This window comes from Electrophorus electricus, chromosome 5, assembly GCF_013358815.1.
Source record: "Electrophorus electricus isolate fEleEle1 chromosome 5, fEleEle1.pri, whole genome shotgun sequence".
NCBI lineage: Eukaryota > Metazoa > Chordata > Actinopteri > Gymnotiformes > Gymnotidae > Electrophorus > Electrophorus electricus.
In genome coordinates this window covers 1,732,824-1,752,790 of record NC_049539.1, presented here as the reverse complement: position 1 = coordinate 1,752,790, position 19,967 = coordinate 1,732,824, and the positions used below count along the sequence as shown (strand labels likewise).

Genomic DNA, 19,967 nt, shown 5'->3' with positions numbered 1-19,967 from the left:
GATGTGCCGTTGCGAAGGACCTCATGGCTGGAGGAACAGGCCTCGGCACGGATCATTTCTATGGTTCGTTGAAAACGCTGAAGGGTTTTCCATTCGAGCCGTGACCTTGTAGTGAAATTAGTACATATTTACAGAGTTGGTGTTTACTTTGGAATTAATGTGAATGGCACCTCTGCAGGTTTTGCTGCAGCCCTAAGAGCAGATCTACCTTACAATGCAGTCTTCAGGTGGACATGAAGAGACACCAGTCACACAGGGGTCATTCTTCTTCATCATAGGCACTGTTTTATTGAGGTCAGCAGCCTGTTAACAAAAACACACAAGGGAATAGTGTGGCAGTGGTAGTACAATGGTAACAGTACTTGACTTGTAATCGGAAGGTTGCCAGTTTAAACCCCCGAGTTTCCACTGTTGTGCCCCTCGTCAAAGCCTTTCACCCTCAATTACTCAAGTTGTATTCAGACATAACTGTAAGTTTCTTTAATAGAAGTGTCAGATAAATGCTGTAACTGTTAACAGTGGAAATTCCAAAATTATCTTGACTAAAACCTTTACATCTAACGTATGGAACATCATTTGGTATGAAAGTGGTAACACTCCAAAACACATGCATGCTGCTCTAGAAAGCAACAACATTGTATATTATTGTCATGAACCACTAACTGAAAATATGGCCACCTCTGGGCTGCAGTGACGTTCAGTGTAAGGGAGATTCTGAGGCTCCTGGTTGTCGGAAACACTGCTCAGACGGAGCAAGAGTTCATCGAGGAGATCCTCAAACTCCTCCAGGATGAGACTCTGGAGAGAGAACGGTAGCCACAATGCCTCCAGTCAGCAGGGATGGCTACTTACTGATTACTGGACCCTGGGTCAGTGGTACATGTCAAAGAAGTAATTGCTAACATAAATGTTTGAATTTTGATTCTGTATTTTGAAATTCTTATTTCATGTATTCTGTTGCGTTCCCAGCCCTGTTCATTTCTAAGCTAAAATATGTTAGCATTATACAAAAAAGTATGTATAGGAACACTGTTGTCAGGTCATGTTACTGTTCTGAGTTGCTTACATTAGTATGGGCATAATTTTCACTCCTCTTTAGTCTGGTTTTGCCAGTGAGAGCCAAACCCATGTCTCTGATATAACAGACCAGGTCAGAGACAGACAGGTGGGGGTTTCTTCTCTTACATTTTGTTGTTGTTTTCACAGTGAGACCAATTGCACCAGTTACCTGTAAAATGTTCATGATCAAACGCATGTTGATACTGCAGTATGTAGCTCGTATGTTACTCATGTTACTCTCATGTATGTTACTCTTATGTATGTTACTCATATGTATGTTAGTCTTATGCATGTTACTCATGTTACTCATATGTATGTTACTCATGTTACTCTTATGTATGTTACTCATATGCATGTTAGCCTTATGTATGTTACTCTTATGAATGTTACTTGTGCTGCTGTAGTAGTTTTAGTGTTACACTGCCACACATACCAGCGCTCTTCCTGCTACCGACACTACACACAACAACGCTCCAAAACAGCAGAGTGCCAGGGAAACTTGACTTCTGTGATGGGGCTGCTCCAGGTCCCTGAGCTTTCCCACACCGCAGGAGTGTGCGATACTGAAATAAACAGATCTTGAGAGGGTGCTGAAGACAGATGGCTGTGAATGGAACAGCAGGTTCCCCAGACAGGAGAAAGCGATAAGGAGAATCACACCAGCTATCTGAAACAGGAACAAAACCCAGCACACCTTTAACACAGCTGTGCACACATATATACATTCAAAGGAATGTATAGTGAAGACTTCAATGGGGTTTTTTTACATCTAGAACTGAATCTACAAGTACCAAAGACCAAAGCATGTTGGGGAAGATAAAGGTCATAGCAGATGCAGCAGAATCCACTGATTCATGTATGCGTAGAAGCAAGCAGAACTTTATCAGAAGGAGGAACAGAAGAACGCCACAGATCACCCGAGTAAACTGTAAAGACACGGAGAGGCATTCCTCAGGCATTCAGGAGCATGTCTGCATGTAATCACACCTACAGTGTAGATATGACGAGCCTAATCAACTTGCTTTTCTGTTAATTACCTGTTCCCAAAAGGAAAGAAGGCTTAAGTCAACAAATGTCTTATAATTGTCCCTCTGCAGGTTTTCAATCATGTCTTCTTTCAGTGTGAAGTGGTGTACTGTACAGATGAAGGATATAAGACTGACGAGGAGTATTACCACCTGCAAGAATAAAACAAAAATAGAAAGAGACTTAAAAGACATAACTGACCATCACAATGATCTAGAGCATTGTGAAATAAGAACAACAGAGAGCACAAGACCTCTAGCAAGTTTTGAATATCGGTCCAGTAAGGCCATCCCCTCTGAGCGATGACGCACGTCAGAAAGCTTGCGTGGAGCAGAGTGAGGAAGAGGAAGAGAAGCTGGGGTGGCGAAGATGCAAGAGTGTTAAAAAAAAACCCAAAAAACTACCAACCAAACTCATTCACATTCACACGGTTACCATCAATATCAGTCCCTGAGTCCAACTACACATCTGTTTTACATGCCTCACTGGATCTTGAAAGCTATATAGTGTTGCTTCAGAAATAATGCACTGAGGCTGCAGCACACCTTCACCATCAACCCTGCCGCCACAGTGCTGACTATCAAACCTCATGTGATGGGACTGATAAGATAAGCTCTGGATTTCACACCTCAGTAGCCACGAGCCAGTAGGAAAGCGGCGTGGCTGCGTGGCCGAGCCGGGCGGCATGTATGAAACTGGAGGACACAAGTCTTCCGGGGTGTGTCCGCTCTCCCAGCACGGTGACCGTGCTGAACAGGCCGTACAGAGGACTGTACAACGTAAACTGGATCGCCACGGCGTGTGAGTGTCTGCCCGTCCAGCCTGTGGCCCAAAGCTCCTTAAGCACCCCGAATGCTTCTGATCTAATAGGTGAAGAAGTAGTAATGGAATCATCAGGCAAGAACAGGAAAGACAGCAGGTCTTCTGGTATTAGAAAAGCGTGAAGTATGATGCACCATACCACGTTACTTTCTTTCTTACATCATTACAAGTTATGTTATGTGATTGTTACACAATCACATTTGCTGCAAGAGGTTTCATCACATTCAGGTGGAGGTGGTTTATAAATGTAATTGTCAGTTTCTAGTGCTTTGCTCCAGGCTTTGGAGCTGCTCTCCAGTGTTGGTGCCCATGTACAATGCTACCACATATCTACCGCGCTACCACACATCTATAGTACAATGCTACCACATATCTACCACGCTACCACACATCTACATGGTAACAAGTATAAACTACCTCTCTCCTCCTGCGACAAGTGGGACTTTGTGGATTTAGCTGTCATAATTTTAGGCACTTATGACACACAAAAGTGCATCTTGTTAGTCATTCCAAAGTAATATCCACTTTCCATTTGCTGTTTCATATATAGTTTGCCATCTGTATTTTAACACTAATCTACTGCAGACACACTACTCATAAATGTTAAATGTCAAACATGAATCCTTTTTTTTGTGTGGATAGTCTAATTGGATTTTAAGCACAAGGTACATGCAGATTTAAACAAAGAAGACAAATTGCTGATGGTTAAAAAGTCTAATAGCGAACAAAAGGATTATGGACTTTGCAGTTGAGTTTCTGACCTGTTTTTTCCCAAGCGGGCAATGATTCCTGGTCCCTTGTAACATCCAAGTTTCCCACAGAGATGGGATCGGCTCGACACAGGGAATCCAGCACGGTCCAGTTCTGGACACATTAGGCCTTGTGCGGGAGAGCAGACTGTATCTCCCTGTGGAGAAGCAGAATGCATCTTTTAAAAACCTGAATTTGACTTTAAGATGAGTTCTCCAGCACTAGAGAGCCTTCCCTCTGCTAATCCTTCACCTGACTTAAGATGTGGATATGTTCCATCTTTGTAATGACTGGTTCTCCAATAAGACAGAAAGCTCCTCTCAAAGGTTTTGCCTGTTAATGTCAAAGCATCAACAGCTAATCATCATGGAGACCAAAATAATTCAGTCAACATTACACAAGCATAACAGGGACACATTTGGCTGAAATCATATTGGTTTCCCAAGCTTACTCTGTCCTCTGTTCCATCAGAATATGGAGGACAGTGATATAGCCCATCTAGGGTTCTTACTGTGCAGTTCCACCAGGTGTCCAGTTTATGAATGAGGTTAAATGGACTGTGGGAAGCCCTGCATTTGTAACAGAGCATAAGGGGTTAAATTCCCTTAATCATATTGGTATAAATGATATTTAGGCTTTTTTTTTTTAAATATGTGTGGCTTTTACCAAGTAAACTGAGTCCTGAGAGCCTGATTCACATGAAAGTGATCACTGGAGGACTTTCCATAGACCACAAAGCTCGCTACGGACAAGGCAACCATGTGCAAGACCAGCTTTCTGTAGGAACAATGCAGCAGTTAAACATCGATGTAGCATTTGTGATTTTTAAAAACTCTAAATACCACAAAGAGAGACAGAGGAAAAGACCTTATTGTTTTGCGAAGGAGTGTCCTCCGTTTAAACTGGTGTCTCACACTTTTAAGCTCTGCTGAAGTAGGTGGGTGCACAAGCCGGAGGTGTCTGGCTCTCTGACGGGCTGCCAGCACCTGTTAATCAAACGAATAGCAAGTTATTGAAGTTAATGTTTTAATGGAGAACAAACACTTCTCGTGGGAAGTAATAAATAAATAATAATAATGAATATACCACCATCAGAAATAAATGAATGAAATACAACACGTGCTTGCTTTTGGAATCTGGATTTAGATAATTAAATAGGTAAAATGTTATGTGAAGGTATTACTGTACTTTAATATCATATTGCATTTAGGTGTTATGTTGACAGGGCCTAGTCTTTACCTTTTCAAAATGTTTATTGATCACTTCAGGCTGTTGGCATGAGATAAAACAAAAACAGGCTTCACTTGGCCTGTGATGTTTCAGCTGCTCTACTGTAGACTCACTGGCAGTTGAGCATTGGATAAAATAACCCTGCTTTTGAGACCACAGACTCACAGAGACAGCAAAGATAAAAGCCTGTATCATGGAAACAAAGGCTGTTATTGTATAACGCTATCAGCTACTTTATTAATAATTTCCTTGTATGCCATAACCGATGCCTAGGCGATATTCAACGGCTCTAGTGAAAAAACAATCATTATACGAAAACAAGATAGCGGTCTGAACTACAGCAACAGTGAAATGGAAAAGACCTTTTCGATTTACCATTGCTGGGTGCACAGCAAAGACACAAAAGAAGAGAGAAAAGAACACGGACTGGATCCACAGGAGACTCTTTGTTGAGCTGAACCTGTCAAACGAAGTGTTTCCATGTTCAGCTGTGTCTCAGTCATCTTATACTATCATACTAGTGTCACTAACAGGAAGGAACCTACTTCAGTCCCAGAGTTCCAGTGACGACAATACAAGTGAGAGACAAAAACAGCCAAAGAGCCCATGCCACAGAGTAACACCACACCAGCAGAGTGCTACACTTTCTGGAGGAATCATGGGTACTTGAGAAAGCGTTCACTACAAGGAGAAGATTTTAAAAAGCAGTTCATGTCAGTATAATACAATTAATTTATAACATATGGCAGAAAATGTACTATATCATCATTCTACAAACCTGCTAGGCCTGACTGGAAATCAAAGGAACTGCATGTGAATCTTCTGCCCTGTAATTTGTCACTGCCATTAGGAACATTTTCTTCAATAACTTCAATAGCAGAGCTGGACTCAGCTGATCTGTGCAGCGTAGAGCTGTCTGCTTGCTGAGTACAGGACACAAATCCAGGTGTCATCCAGTCTGGGACACTTTGCTGCAGGACACATTATAACAGGTTTTAATACAATGGTGAGTTTAATTCAGCAATTCTGCCTGCACTGTTTCTGGTTTTCTCTGCTCTAGTATGTCTGAACCAAATGGGGGCTTGACAATGTCCTGATGAGACAATTCAGGTGTGCTAGAGCAGATTTAAGCAGAGAAGGACAGTGGGTTCTCAGGACAGTGAGGTTACAGGACATTGGGGTCACAGGACAGTGGGGTCACAGGACAGTGGGGTCACAGGTCGGTGGAGTCTCAGGACAGTGGCTCGCAGGAGAGTGGGGAATCAGGACAGTGGGGTCACAGGTCAGTGGGGTCTCAGGACAGTGGGGTCACAGGACAGTGGGGAATCAGGACAGTGGGGTCACAGTTCGGTGGAGTCTCAGGACAGTGGGGTCACAGGACAGTGGGGAATCAGGACAGTGGGGTCACAGTTCGGTGGAGTCTCAGGACAGTGGCTCGCAGGACAGTGGGGAATCAGGACATGGGGGTCGCAGGACAGTGGAGTCACAGGATAGTGAGGCTGCAGGACATTGGGGGTATGAGCTGTACATTTTAGCATCCTTCAGTGGGAGATGATTAATTTTTCCTCCATTACCTCACATTTCTTTGTCAATGTGTGCTGCATCCAGAGGGAATTCTGAGTGGACAAGCACATGATCTCAGACTCACCAGGCCATCGCACAGAAGCATGGTGAGGATCTGTGAAAGAGAAACATCTATAATCAGCACACTCCTGTGTGGGAAAACAGACAGAGCCCTGCACTTACATGTGGTGGACGTTCTGAAACACACCTCGGACAGAGCAGACACAAGGCAGCCGGCTCTTATACTGATCCCCTGACCAAAGTTTTTTGTTTGTCTACAAATGCAGTGAAGAAAGAAAAGGAAAGTTGCAGATAATGAAAGACCCTTAGATTCTGTGTCATTCAGAATGAATTCTGTATGATGCCTGGGCAATTCATACAGAATGAAGCAGTCTAGTATGCAGGAAAACTCTGTGAGTAGGGTGTGATGAAGTCATTCTGGAATTCCGACCTTACTGATGCGGAAAAGGCAAGACACCAGACTCCCTAGAGGCAGCAGAGCCAGACCGCACAGCCCCGTTGTCATGGAGACTGGTGACACGTCAATCAAACCCAGCTCTGAGGAATACTGACATCGTCAGCACCGGAGTGAAGCATATCAGTGTGTCAGTATGGAAAAGGGTACAGTGCATTCATGTATGGGAGCTTTCAGCGTGCCATGTTAGTCAGTTCACCTGCTCTTCGTGAAAATGCACCAGCACGGCGTTAGCACACATGTAAGCCTGCAGAAGCAAAAAACACACACTCAAGCGCTGAACATGTGTGTGAGTGCTGTAGGATGGCCGGCTGTAAGCAGACAGCCATGGGTGGAAGTCTTCGAGGCACTCTGTGAGATTCCAGGTCAGCGCCTGGTCCAATGGAAAGTGTAGTTTGCACAGACCCAACAACAAGTGATTATTAGAGACATGATTAAAATAGCAGCTGCTCTAAAGCAAACACACCACTGTAAATTATGCACTTACCACACACTTCATAAGAAACATATTCTTCTAAGCACCGTTTTTAACACTGTGTGTGCATCAGGCAGTGCCGCAGAGCAGTTTCAGTGCACACCCACAATTATTTCTAATAAAGTGTGTGATGAATGCATATAAAACACACACAAGACAGAACTGAGGAGAGTGCAACAGCAGCATGGAGTGAGTGCGGCTGGGACGTACCTCTCTAAACGGGAGCTCCTGTTCCTGCAGCCTTCTCTCCACCCTCCCATCTCCTTCGTCTACAGCCAGCCAGCACTGACCTGGGAACAGCCAGCTGCGGCCCTCCACCATGTCTTTCACTACCACGTGGCTCAGGAACCAGCTGGGAGAGGCACCGCCATTATCATGCCACAGGTGCACCTGCCATACCCGGCCCAGACTCTGGGGGGCGCTAAAAGAGCAAACACACTGCGTGTTTGAATGAAGGTGGAAACTAAACTGTCTTGTTCACAGTTGTGATAGCAACTGTGAGGAACCTGTTACCTCAGAATGAACGTGTTTCTGGAATTGCGGGTGAAGAGTTTGTGGTCGGGACTACTGAGCTCCCTGGTCTGAGAGAGTCCATTCTCACCATACAGAACAATATAAACCTGGGAAGGAGGGATGGAGGGATGGAGGGATGGATAGATAGATAGATAGATAGATAGATAGATAGATAGATAGATAGATAGATAGACAGACAGACAGACAGACAGACAGACAGACAGACAGACAGACAGACAGATAGAGACACAGACAGAGTACTTGATTTATCCCTTATGGAAATTGTTCTGTCACAGCACCATACAAAGCAAATTAAGTACAGAGGACAGTACAAATGCAAGATCCTATAAAGAAAAAAAAGATAATAAATGATAAGCAGGTAACTGGAGTGTAAAAGTGTCCAGTGATTAAATTAGTAGTAAACAGGAGCAGTAGCACACATACGGTATTAATACAGACTGTATTGGAGTTTCATGTGGCTACAGCTTGTTCTGAACTGATCTAACTGATACTAATAGATACCAATAGTTAAGTGTTACTAAAGTGTTTCACCCTTGTACATATGTCTAACAGCCTTCACATTACATTATATTTATCTTTACTAGATATTAATTGGTCTTATGCATATGCAAATGTAATATATTGGAAATTCATTATAATATATTTTATTTGTATATCAGTTTCCATTGGTTGGTACCTTTGCAGTCATGCTGGCTGCAGACCTGAGCCCTGTGTCAGTGGTGATGGCGTAGAGGAAGTGGTCAGAAGGCTTGTTGTCTGGCAGAAGTAAAGGGCTTGAATTCTGCTCCATACGGCCATCTGCGTCCTTGCCGAAGACCAACATCACGGCGTAGAGCGCTGTGCACACTGCTGCCATGACGCACGGCGTCAGGCAGGCCGAGACACTGGAAGACATGACAGAGCACTGTGGGTTAGGTCAGGCCCATGCAGTGAAGCGCTGAGGTTAAATAAAGACGCAGGACAGAGCAGATTCAGAGATGAAATCTGAAACAGGATCACTCAACTATAGGAATTTGCTTTGATAGGTTGGAAACTGTTTAACAGAGTATAACACTGACACTGCACGTGTGCACCGACATCACTGACAACTGTGGAACACATACATAAGGCACAGGGCAACAATTTATAGTACAAACATAGCAGCATTAGGGATGAAATTACGCAAGCGTAAACAAGAGACAATTTATCGTATTCACATTTCTATGAACAAGGATAATTCAAGATTGACACATAAGGTGCGATTGTGTTAACGTGACAGTTCAGTAGTGCACGCTGTGTGAGGCATTTCAGCAGTGATTACAGTTCAGTGGTGTTCAGTGGTCTGGTGGTTCCCAGCTGGGCTAGACTGTTATCAGACGTGTGTTCAGTAGGTGGGTCAGAGTTACCTTGTGTACTCAGTGACATTTTCAGCACTGTAAGTGCTTGGAATGGTCCAGTGTGAAACAGTGAATGAAGACAGGTGACCGCAACTGAAAACATATCAGACCAAAACTTATTTCCAGGAGTACGATTTTAAAATAAGTCTATGCGTAACTTGAAACCTTCGTTAACTGTGTTAACTTGGCGTGTCGCGTACCTGCAGTTGATTTTAGTCCAGGTGAGCCCAGGAAGCACAGAACAGTCATTGGGTCTCCATTCCCTGAGTCCATCCCACGCCAAACACTCAATAGCCTGGATGCTTAGTGTGTAGTTCACAGCCTTTGAAATATATCTGTTCCTGGAGCTTTTATTGAAGTCTGCATTAAGGATCATCAAATAGCCAGTCCCTGCATCTGCCAGCACAATTTTAAAAAGACTTCTTAAAAAAGTAATATTTCTCAATAATATTCAATGGTTGTATATATACTATATGTTTATTTGCATATGTTTTATTTATATTTCATATATACATATTCAGCCAAAGGTAGTCCTACCTTTCAGAGATAAAGGGGGCAGAAAGATCTGAGCTGCCTGCCCTTTCCAGCGATAGACTTCCTGTATATTGTACAAAGTTGGTGTTGGTCTCTTATGGATTCTGAACCGTGAAAGGAGGAAATGGTAGTGAAGACTGTTCTTGAAGCTTTTAATAAATTTGAGTAATAAGTGACAGGGAGGAGATGTTTACAGGAGCAGGTGTTGACATGGAGGTGCTGGTACAGAGGAGGTGTTTACAGGGAGAAGATACTGAAAGGGAAGAGGTGTTGAGAGGGAGGAGGTGTTTACAGGAGCAGGTGTTGACATGGAGGTGCTGGTACAGAGGAGGTGTTTACACGGAGAAGATACTGAAAGGGAAGAGGTGTTGAGAGGGAGGAGGTGTTTACAGGGAGGAGGCGCTCCTGTACCTGAAGAGCATCAGGACAGGGAAGATGCGACTGGATGGCCTTCTGAACTCCACAGTGACCTGAAGAGCCTTGTGGAGGAGCTCAGGTGTGATGTCGAACTGGTGCGTGTTCACCTCACGCTGCATAAGAGTAAAGCTCACGCCCCTTTTGATCTGCTCGAGAGAAACCACTGGATTTCAGTCTGACGTGCTTTTTACACTTGGTTGAATAAAAGATAATGATTTCTCTTTTTAAAAAACGTACACTCCTCTCACGCTTCTGGAACTCAATGACAACCGGAGCAGACAGGCCTTTCATTTGAACCTCCCTCCTGGTGGTGCAGTTGAAGACTTTTATATCCACCACACCTCCAACCAGCTGTAAAACACCACATGCCACATCACACTCAGTGCATCTTCAGCACGCACTATGAGACATGCACCTAAATTATTTATGCTTAATAAATGAAGCCACGGTTTACCTGTTTAGGGGCCCTCTGCCAGTGAAAAGGATTCTGCTTGTATGACACAAGCCGAGTGATGAAGCAGGGGGCTTGCTCGTTATCGCTGCTTCCACGGTTAATGTCTGTCTCCAGTGTATTAGGAATGTAAAATGTGGTCCCATTAATGGTTTTCACTGGGGTAGGAAAACTGCTACAGTGCCAAGCCATCAACTTCATAAATGTCGAGTTCACACTGTATTCCGAGTCTTTGCTAGACTGCATGTACATCTGGGATGGAAAACGGGTTAAACCCATTATTTATAGTAACACAGACTCTAAAAGCAAAGTTCAACAGGTCACGGGATGTGAGCTGTTACCATGACGCCTGCATACTGGACGATTACAGACCACTAAGCAGTACAAATCCTTTAGCCAAACCTCGCTTACCAGAACCACATCTGAGGTGATGTGGAGAGCATCTCGGGTCAGTTGGATCCCCAGCGTGGAGGAAAGCGCGGGAACGTCCAGAACACAAGAGAGGACATGTACCAGCGCGTTCAGCACCTTCGCATCCAGCACTCTGTAAGGCAAGCTGGATTCACGAAGGTATATGTCCTGGATATCCCGGGTGCGTTCCATTATCAGTTTAGCACTGCCAAATGTCACCTACATTGAGATATTTTACATGAGTCATCATTAATGCCATTATTCTGGAGCAGATCACATATATATCTTTTCATTATCACCACCCCCTCCAAAAAAAACCTCAAAAGGTTTTACTTACTTGATTAGAAACTTTCATAAGGTCTGAAATAGCATGGAGGACATCAAGCAGCAAATCCTGTGGAACACAAAGCCTCTAACAGCAGAGCTACGACACACTGCTGAAATTCAGTGATAAAGTTTCAAAGCAAAAAGGTTGCGTGTGGAAACTGCACCAGTTTATTGTGGTTTGCAGCGGCGGTTGGTCAAGAGAGGGCACTAAGGTTCCGACCTCCCTGGTGGAAATTGTTAGTATTTTCATTTTTAAAAATAAATATTTTGAAAATAATCAATAACTACTTATTTATTTATGAGTGTGCTAAAAATGACAATAATATATAAAATATATTGGGGGAAATTAGCTTCATGGTTCATTCATTCTCTCTTCTGTGGGGCTGGAAATATCGCAGCAGCGCAGCAGCGCAGCCAATTGCTGACCATTGCTGACACAAAATACGCACACAGTGACACAATTGTAGCAAATCAGCACCCTCGATTCTGATGCCTGAAGAGCAAGATTTATTAGGGGTGTCATTTAGCATCCCAAGCAGAGTGAGTCAGTGGCGGAGTAGAGACAACTGACGTTATTGATAGCAGAGTGAGTCAGTGGCGGAGTAGAGACAACTGACGTTATTGATAACAGAGTCAGTCGGTGGCGGAGTAGAGACAACTGACGTTATTGATAACAGACTCAGTCGGTGGCAGAGTAGAGACAACTGACGTTATTGATAGCAGAGTCAGTCGGTGGCGGAGTAGAGACAACTGACATTATTGATAGCAGAGTCAGTCAGTGGCGGAGTAGAGACAACTGACATTATTGATAACAGACTCAATCAGTGGCAGAGTAGAGACAACTGCTGTTATTGATAACAGACTCAGTCGGTGGCGGAGTACAGACAACTGACGTTATTCATAACAGAGTCAGTCGGTGGCAGAGTAGAGACAACTGACATTATTGATAACAGACTCAGTCAGTAGTGGAGTAGAGACAACTGACGTTATTGATAACAGAGTCAGTCAATCAGGGGTGGAGTAGAGACAACTGACATTATTGAGAATGATGAACACGATTATTCAAGACATGGTATTTCAGGCGCCCCCAAATTCAATAAGATCTCAATAAGATTTGAGAACTTTGGTGGATAAAATATTTACATTGCTGAGTAGCTTACTAAGATGGCTGGCTAGATAGTCAAGTTGTGTATTGTGTATTTTGTGGTAGTTTTCCATTTATAGTACCAATGAACTAGCTAAACTAGTGAAGCCGGGTTTGTGCCAGTGTTAGTTGACCGTTAGCTTGCTGTGTAGCTAATTCAGTGGTTGTTCTGGTGAACTGAGCGAATTAAGCTAGTGTTCACTAAATGTTAGCTGGCTCGCTTGTTTAAGTAGTTGGCAAACTACTAACTAAAAAAGTGAGCCAGTAACTAAGTAGTTGGCAAACTACTAACTAAACAAGTGAGCCAGTAACTAAGTAGTTGGCAAACTACTAACTAGTTACTGGCTCACTTCTTTAGTTAGTAGTTTGCCAACATTAGCTAGCTAGTTCAGATGAGATCGCTTTACAACTGCAATGTTTAGCAGATGTATTGTATGAGTAGGAGCTTTCCCTTTGATACCTAATTTACAGCTAGATGATAAAAGGTCTCTGCATTAACCTTCAAAATTGAAGCCTTCTATTTGATTCAAAATGTTTTCCTTTAGTTAAAAAAATATTCCAACATTTTTCTAATGATGCATGCTATACCTTCTATCTGAGCACTCTGGAGCTACAACTAATGATAATTGTCATTTACTGTTGTTCTGCTGTTTTTTTAATGCCAATTAGATAATTAAAGGCTATTTCACAGATCACTAATAGTTTGTCTTAAATTGTATTGGGATGGTTGCTGAAATTATGTCACCAACAGCCCGGCATAGAATATGTTTCAGCAGCCGCCGCTGGTGGTATGTTTCCTAGAGACGATATGAGGAGAAATGCATAATGCCATGACCCCACACATAATATTAGGGGTCAAAGGTCAACGAAAGACTGATACCTGACTGGTGATGGTCACATGACAACCCGCTGAGATGAGAGCAGCCCGTGTGTGCTTCTGCAGTTCTGCAGAGGATTGTGGGTCCTGACTCAACCGGTTCAACACCCCAGTGAGTAGTGAGATGTAGTTAATAATGTCTCTGTCATTCCTTGTTTGCATAAGGTTGGTGAGGTTACCTAGGCCATACACAAACCTGCAGAGTAAAAGGAAAATATCGATGATGGGAGAGCTTGGCCTTGCGTTGAAGGGCATAAATGAGGTTAAAACAGTTTTCCAAATCTTACAGTTCCTCTTCTGGAGTGGAGTGAGGCGATGAGGTCCTCTGGAAGCTGGGTAGAACCGTTATGCTCACAGGGCAAGGTCTAGTCAGGGCTCCGAGTCTGTTCCCAATTTTAATGAAGATGGTGACTGCAGAAGGCGAAAATACAAGGCGGCTTGACATAACGATCACACAGTAAAATGAATATCAAAGCTCAAACACAATCCAGTACACAATGAACAGAAGTAAAAAATGGCCCCGCCCCTACCTGTGTAATCACTGTCAGGGTCCCCAGATGGAAGGCTGAAGTAGTGTTGGTAGTTTCTGCCCTTATAGAGACGTGTACTTGGGGAGCTCCCCACACTAAAGCTGAATTCATATATGAGATCCTGTCCGGAGAAAAGCAAATACAAGCGCACAATTAAAAAAAAAATGCCTTCAAATATTGTCAGATGTTAGTGCTTTATTACTCTTTAAATAATCGTGGTGTGTCTCATGGTTCTAAATCCCTGAAAAAGATGAAAACCAGGAGACGAGAGGGCGAGACCTGCTGTCCTGTGCTGCAGAAGATACTGAAGTGGGTGTGCATCTCCAGGCCGGTGCTGGGCTGCACCTGGCAGGCCACACCCTCCGGCGCGGCCCACGTGGGCAGGAACAGCTGGGCCTTACCCTGTAGCACCTGCTTGGACTCAGCCAGCACACCTGAGGAAATGTGCAATGCAAAACTCTTCTTGTCTACTAACGCACCAGAACAGGGCAGCTCAAATGGTCTGTTTCTATTGGACTCAATTTGTAATTCTTTAGACTGAAAATGTATCACAGGAGAAACGTGGACATTGTAACACGGTGTTCAGACTTACTTGCAGAGACCTCCAGCATGTAAAGACTTTTGGGTTTCAGCATGGACGGTTTAAACGTGACAACGGGAGAGGATGTCCCTGAGACATTTAAAGTGAGATGTTTTATCATACTCAACACACAGCCTGGTGATGAATGGCATTATCAAGCTGGGTTCTGTTTCTGAAACAGCCCAAGGCCTGTATCGTAACACCTGTGTATGTGAGGGACTCAAACACCAGTGGCTGGATGAGCTCTCTGGGCAGATCCAGCAGCGTCTTTTCTGGCTCCCCTCGGCCAAGACTGTTGGGCCCCACAACGTTATCGCCCTGGTGAACATCCGAGGGCCGGATCGCTTCATCTAAATCATACGGATCTGATTGCGAAGCATGATAAATAATTAACAGTATGTTATTGCTGTTTATGGAGTTACTGCTTATGAATGTCAACAAAGAGAGCGTGCTCACACCTGTTGGTCGCCCTAGTGGGTCTCCTGGATCAGCTTCCTCAATTCCAGAATAAAGGTCCTCATAGTCTTGGAAAAAATACACGTGAAAACTCCATTGATTAATTGTATGATGAATCACATTCTATGACTGTTATCTAGTTGAGCGATTTACTTGAATGTCTGGTTCATCAAACTCTGGTTATATGGTGACTTCAGCACTCAAGTCAAATTACATTGGTAAAATAGGTAAATTAGCAAGAATTGTCTGGTGGAAGATAACCAAGCATTTCGGAAGGTATTCAGGCATACCATCCTGCTTGCTTTCACCCTGAGTGGCCACAGGGTGGCACTATGGAGAAAAGTCACCCTCACGTCATGCAACAATAGGGAAGAATTTTGGTATATTGTTGAAACTTTGAGCTCTTTCATTGTCTCCTCTATTCTAACAAAACAAAAAACTTGCACGACATACTGGCTGCTTTTTAAAAATGAATTTTTTAATTATTTTTTAAGATTAATTACAGTGATAAAAACTCTAGCAATCACTTTAACCCCACCCCATTTCACCTCACAAAATACCTGGTGCTTGACAAGTTGAAAATACATGTAATTATGAAGGTTGCCACAATCATGCCAACAAATTGAATCGTGTACGATTGTCCTTGGGCATCTTTTCAAATCGCACAGGATCATACCTAAAGCGCTGCCAGGGGCAGACCCTAGGTCTGAAGGTCCCCAGTGCTCAACTGACACCTCCCATCTGGACAAGGTCCTGGGCGACACATCCTCCCCAGCCAGGGGCAGCTGAAGGGCTGGTGGAGTAGCATGCATGCCGCTCCGTCCTGACTCTGTTCTAACTGTACCATGTGGTACGGCCTTAACGTCTGGTACGTCATCGTTGCTGATTGAAGCTTCGTTCGAGAGAGCTGAAACGGCGGTCGTGTGAAGGTAATCATTCAGAAAGGAACCAGACATAGGCACTGCCTCTCCTGACTGCTGAGAACTAAATGCTGTGCCGCCCGTGTCGGAGGCTGAGCGTATGTCCACGCTGCTGCAGAAAGGCACTGTATAGGAAGAGAAAAAGAGCACCAAGCAAGCTGGATCAGTCCAGTGATCTTCCCCAGAATGCTGGGAGGATGCAGGCCGCCCGAGTTCCCTACCCTCAGCAAGGGCACGGTGTGAAGCTTTCACTAGGTACAGCTGCCAGGAATAGGTGATGTTTCCTGGACAGCTTTCACACGCAGCTGTGACAGCGAGCTGCTCGTTCCAGTTAACTGAGTTTCCTCGGCACTCTTCGCATGACATCTGAATAATTCTGCAGGCACAACAGAAGTCAAAGCTGCATCCTTACTCTGCGCCATACTCTGTCAGTAACCATGGTGTGGTAGCGGCACATGCACCTGCTTGGTTTTGATCTCACTGTGATGAACATGTCGGACGAGGCCGATCGCCACCCGCTGTGCACGGTGAGTGTGAATTTGAACAGGTCGCAGCGAGTCCTGAGGACGTTGACAGGAAACGCAAGTACTGCAAAGGAAGTAGGAACTGGTTCTGTGAAACACAAGCTCTCAGCTGTGTTTACTGCCGTGCACTTCCAACTGTAACTTTAAGAGGGGGAAAAAAAATCAACAAACACTTAATAAACCATAATGACTCACCTCTAAGAGAACTTAATGCGAAGAAAATAAGTTAAACAGATGCGTCTGCAGTCAGTTTTGGAAACAGAAACACTGGCTGTGCTTGGTTGTAAGGTCTCAGCCCATACCTCATAACATTATCAGGAAAGTCGGGGTCATGTGACCCTCGTCCGTCCAATGTGATGATGGCGTTGCTGTCGTGGCGGCTCAAAAATAGATGTGTGGCACCGGTGATGGTGCTCACGGGAGGACTGGGCCTCACCTCCAACAGCACAGAGTAGTTGCTGTAAACTATGCTGCCTGCTACCTGAACCTTTGGATTGAAAGATTCCCATTTCACGTTCATAGGATCCCACTCACGCCCCAGTGATGATATTTCACATCTACAATATGTCTCAGAATAGGGCCTGTTACCTTGGCTAGCACTTTGTATGTTCCATAATGAAGGAAGTACTCCGGCAGGTGGAGGTACTGTTTGTTTGTGTCCGTGAGAGGGATGTGGAGTGGCTGGCCTCCTCGGTCACACAGGCTCCAACTGTAGAGGAGACCCCGGGAGACTCTGCACTGGATCGGAGCCTCATAGGTCACGCTGAGCTGCACAGGCTGGTAACGCCACACCTGAAGGCACAGGGACAAAGAGCTGATCAGGGGCCTGGGACAGGGGTCAGGGGTCAGGGACAGGGGACAGGGGCCTCCCACACAGAAGCATTATGGCAGCACTTACAATCACCATGAGTTTGTCTTTTCCGTTTTATTTTTTTTGTCTCTTCCTGAGGCATGTGACTGCTTGTGTTTTTGATGTAGTACTGACCTGTATTAAACTGGGGCCCATGTTTTTCACTGGAGGTGGTTTGCATGGTTCAGAAACTACAAACAGATGTCCTTGTAACGAGGCAGAGCTCACCAGGTTGGATACAGTCACTTTTATTACGAACTCCCCAGTTCTACGAAGGAGGAATAATAATAAAAGAATTGAGGATTATTTAACACATATAAAATATGTAATTACTGTAGATTGCACAAATTATTACAAATTGTAATAAAAGGGTTTCTACCTATTATACACATGATGCACAATGCCTTGTCCAAATCTTTGAATCCCATCTCCAAAGTCCCAGAGATAGGTGACGTCAGTGGCAGGCCTACCCCTGCAGATCAGCTGCACGGCCGTATTCGGCAGCGCGGTGGGACTGTACCGCAGCCTGGTGAGCTGCACTACATGCTGGATGACCACTCGATAAACTGCAGAGCTGGCACAGTAGTGTCCATTGGACAAACTCACTGAGACATTGTACCTGCAAAACAGCAAGAGCAACTCCACCTTTATGGCACATTTTTAGAGAGGCCACGTACAGCCAGTTTTGGAATGTTTTCCAAAGCTCAAGATGAACAGCTGGAAAGATTCCTAAAACGAACCTGCGGACTTATTCTGGGACAAAGGTAAAAAAAACACAGTCAAATTCATGTCAACATTTAACCTTGAAACACGTGTACTGCTGTGTCTGGATTTCATGCCCGGCCCCCCCAATAAACCCATGTACAGTCTGATTTTAGAGAGTGACTACCTGCACTTACATAGAAAGATACAGGTCACCAAACAAGTCATTTAAACAAGCTTGCCATCCCAAGATGCCAGACTGAGAGATATATGAAATCACCAGTAACGTATTTCAAAGGTTCGCAAAATTAGAGGCAAAATTAAAGAACAGGCGGGATTAGGAGAAACTTTGTTACATGTGCAGACTGTGTCAACCTAATTTTTAAAAAATTTACTTTATGTTTGTTTTATTCTTATAGAGAATTGTCAGGGGTTTTTTATGTCCTTTGTTTAGTAATCTTTTTAGGTTTTATTTTAACAGCAAAATAACTGAATGTTACTCATACAAATATCGAATGATGGCCCAAATAAATAGATAAATAGAAAACACAACATATTCCCCTTTCAGTAAAAGATTAGCTATGTTTTGTATTTGTAATTGATTCCTTCCTAAGTGTAAGTATTTTGGCTAAATGTTGACTAAAGACAAAATGCTGGGCACATACCTGTCTGGAAGGGCATAGCTCTTGATGAAGCGTCTGGATGTAGTGACAACTGTTACGCTGTCCCCAAACTGCCAGTGAAACTCCAATGGGTCTGGTTCCGCCGTCACCGCCACAAAGCTGATGTTTACTCCAGTGGCATACGCTTGCTTCTCTGTGTAGACCCTAACAGCTGAGAAGCACATCTGAGCTTAGAAGAGGTCAAACATTGCAATGGCCAAAGTCTGTCTGCATGTGTGTGCGTGTGTGCATGCGTGTTACATACAACAGATGTGAGGCTGGACAGAATCTTCCATAGTACAGGTTCTGTTTTGGTCCATGCCCGCTGCTGTGGGAGGAACACAGCGGGAGAACGGCTGGTGCTTCCACCGTGGAATTGCTCTGATGTGTAGCCTTGCAGAGCACGGAGAGAATCTACTGCAGACAGTAACATCTACAGGACAACACTGAAAGTTTTTATTCTGTCCACCTAAGAGATGTACCACACAAATATCATTTACTAGAGATGATATCCATCACCTATCAATGCCCTGAACTGGAACATACTTAAATGATACAGTCCATTGCCTGCCAGGGTCTTTTCTATAGAGCAGTAAATATGGCTGTTGTCCAGAGCAGGTGCTTGGTGGAAGCTTTGATCATCAGGACTCCAGTCACACTTGATGTAAACTGTACAAACAGTATCTTTTCCCAGCTGTAGTAAACCTAAAGAACACACAAAAGGAAAAGCAAGAGTGGACATATTTAGTCACAAAAAAGGAAAACTAATGGGGGAAAAAAAAAAAAATATATATATATATATATATATATATATATATATATATATATATATATATATATATATATATCCCTGGTTTCAATTTCAAATTCTGAGTGTTAAATTTTCACCTGACCTGTGGGTTGCCCAGTCGAGGCAGCCAACCCCCCGGAGATCTCCAGGAGATGCTTTCCATCCAGCAATCTGTCAGTCAAAGTAACCATGGCAACATCGTTTACATACAGCTCTTTGTTACCCTCATCAGCCTCAGGGGTGACACGTTCTGGTCCTGCGTGTCTGTGCAAACATCACGACAGAGCTGAAGCAGCTCAGGCTACATGTGCAAACTACAATACATTACCCATTCAACATGAACTGGATAAAAGCACGCACACACGCACGGACTGAATGGATAATGTAGGGTTTGCATTTTTTCATTCTATAGCAACTTTATAACTGATAATAATGAAAGAGCACAACCTTCAAAATGCGCTGAATAAAATATATTGTGTCAA

At 43.9% G+C, this 19,967-nt stretch overlaps 1 protein-coding gene across 1 annotated transcript; it reads right to left on the bottom strand.

Moving 5' to 3' along the window:
- Positions 1–204: 204 nt before the first annotated feature.
- On the bottom strand, positions 205–18,880 carry LOC113589055 (polycystic kidney disease 1 like 1). Its single transcript, XM_035526419.1, has 39 exons — positions 18,699–18,880; positions 17,711–17,950; positions 17,467–17,599; positions 17,070–17,273; positions 16,784–16,968; positions 16,419–16,622; positions 16,179–16,333; positions 15,882–16,082; positions 14,785–14,946; positions 14,577–14,671; positions 14,281–14,403; positions 14,002–14,122; positions 13,759–13,882; positions 13,475–13,667; positions 11,461–11,517; positions 11,124–11,342; positions 10,716–10,964; positions 10,499–10,612; positions 10,256–10,407; positions 9,848–9,948; positions 9,511–9,706; positions 8,611–8,818; positions 7,914–8,020; positions 7,611–7,821; positions 7,125–7,298; positions 6,902–7,018; positions 6,536–6,565; positions 5,666–5,858; positions 5,433–5,568; positions 5,263–5,347; positions 4,897–5,028; positions 4,525–4,643; positions 2,714–2,948; positions 2,339–2,440; positions 2,097–2,237; positions 1,851–1,985; positions 1,559–1,726; positions 664–798; positions 205–303 (listed from the first exon to the last, which is right to left on the bottom strand). Exons 1-39 carry the CDS (start codon positions 18,878–18,880, stop codon positions 205–207), a joined length of 5,937 nt encoding a protein of 1,978 aa, XP_035382312.1.
- Positions 18,881–19,967: the final 1,087 nt, after the last annotated feature.

Excerpts from the sequence above, each read along its gene's own strand:
- LOC113589055 (XM_035526419.1), bottom strand. The coding sequence starts at position 18,880 with ATGTGCTTCTCAGCTGTTAGGGTCTACACAGAGAAGCAAGCGTATGCC. Across the intron at positions 16,969-17,069 it reads CATACAAAGTGCTAGCCAAG|GTTCAGGTAGCAGGCAGCAT; the intron begins GTAACAGGCCCT and ends TTCAATCCAAAG. Across the intron at positions 9,707-9,847 it reads GCCCCCTTTATCTCTGAAAG|ATGCAGGGACTGGCTATTTG; the intron begins GTAGGACTACCT and ends TTGTGCTGGCAG.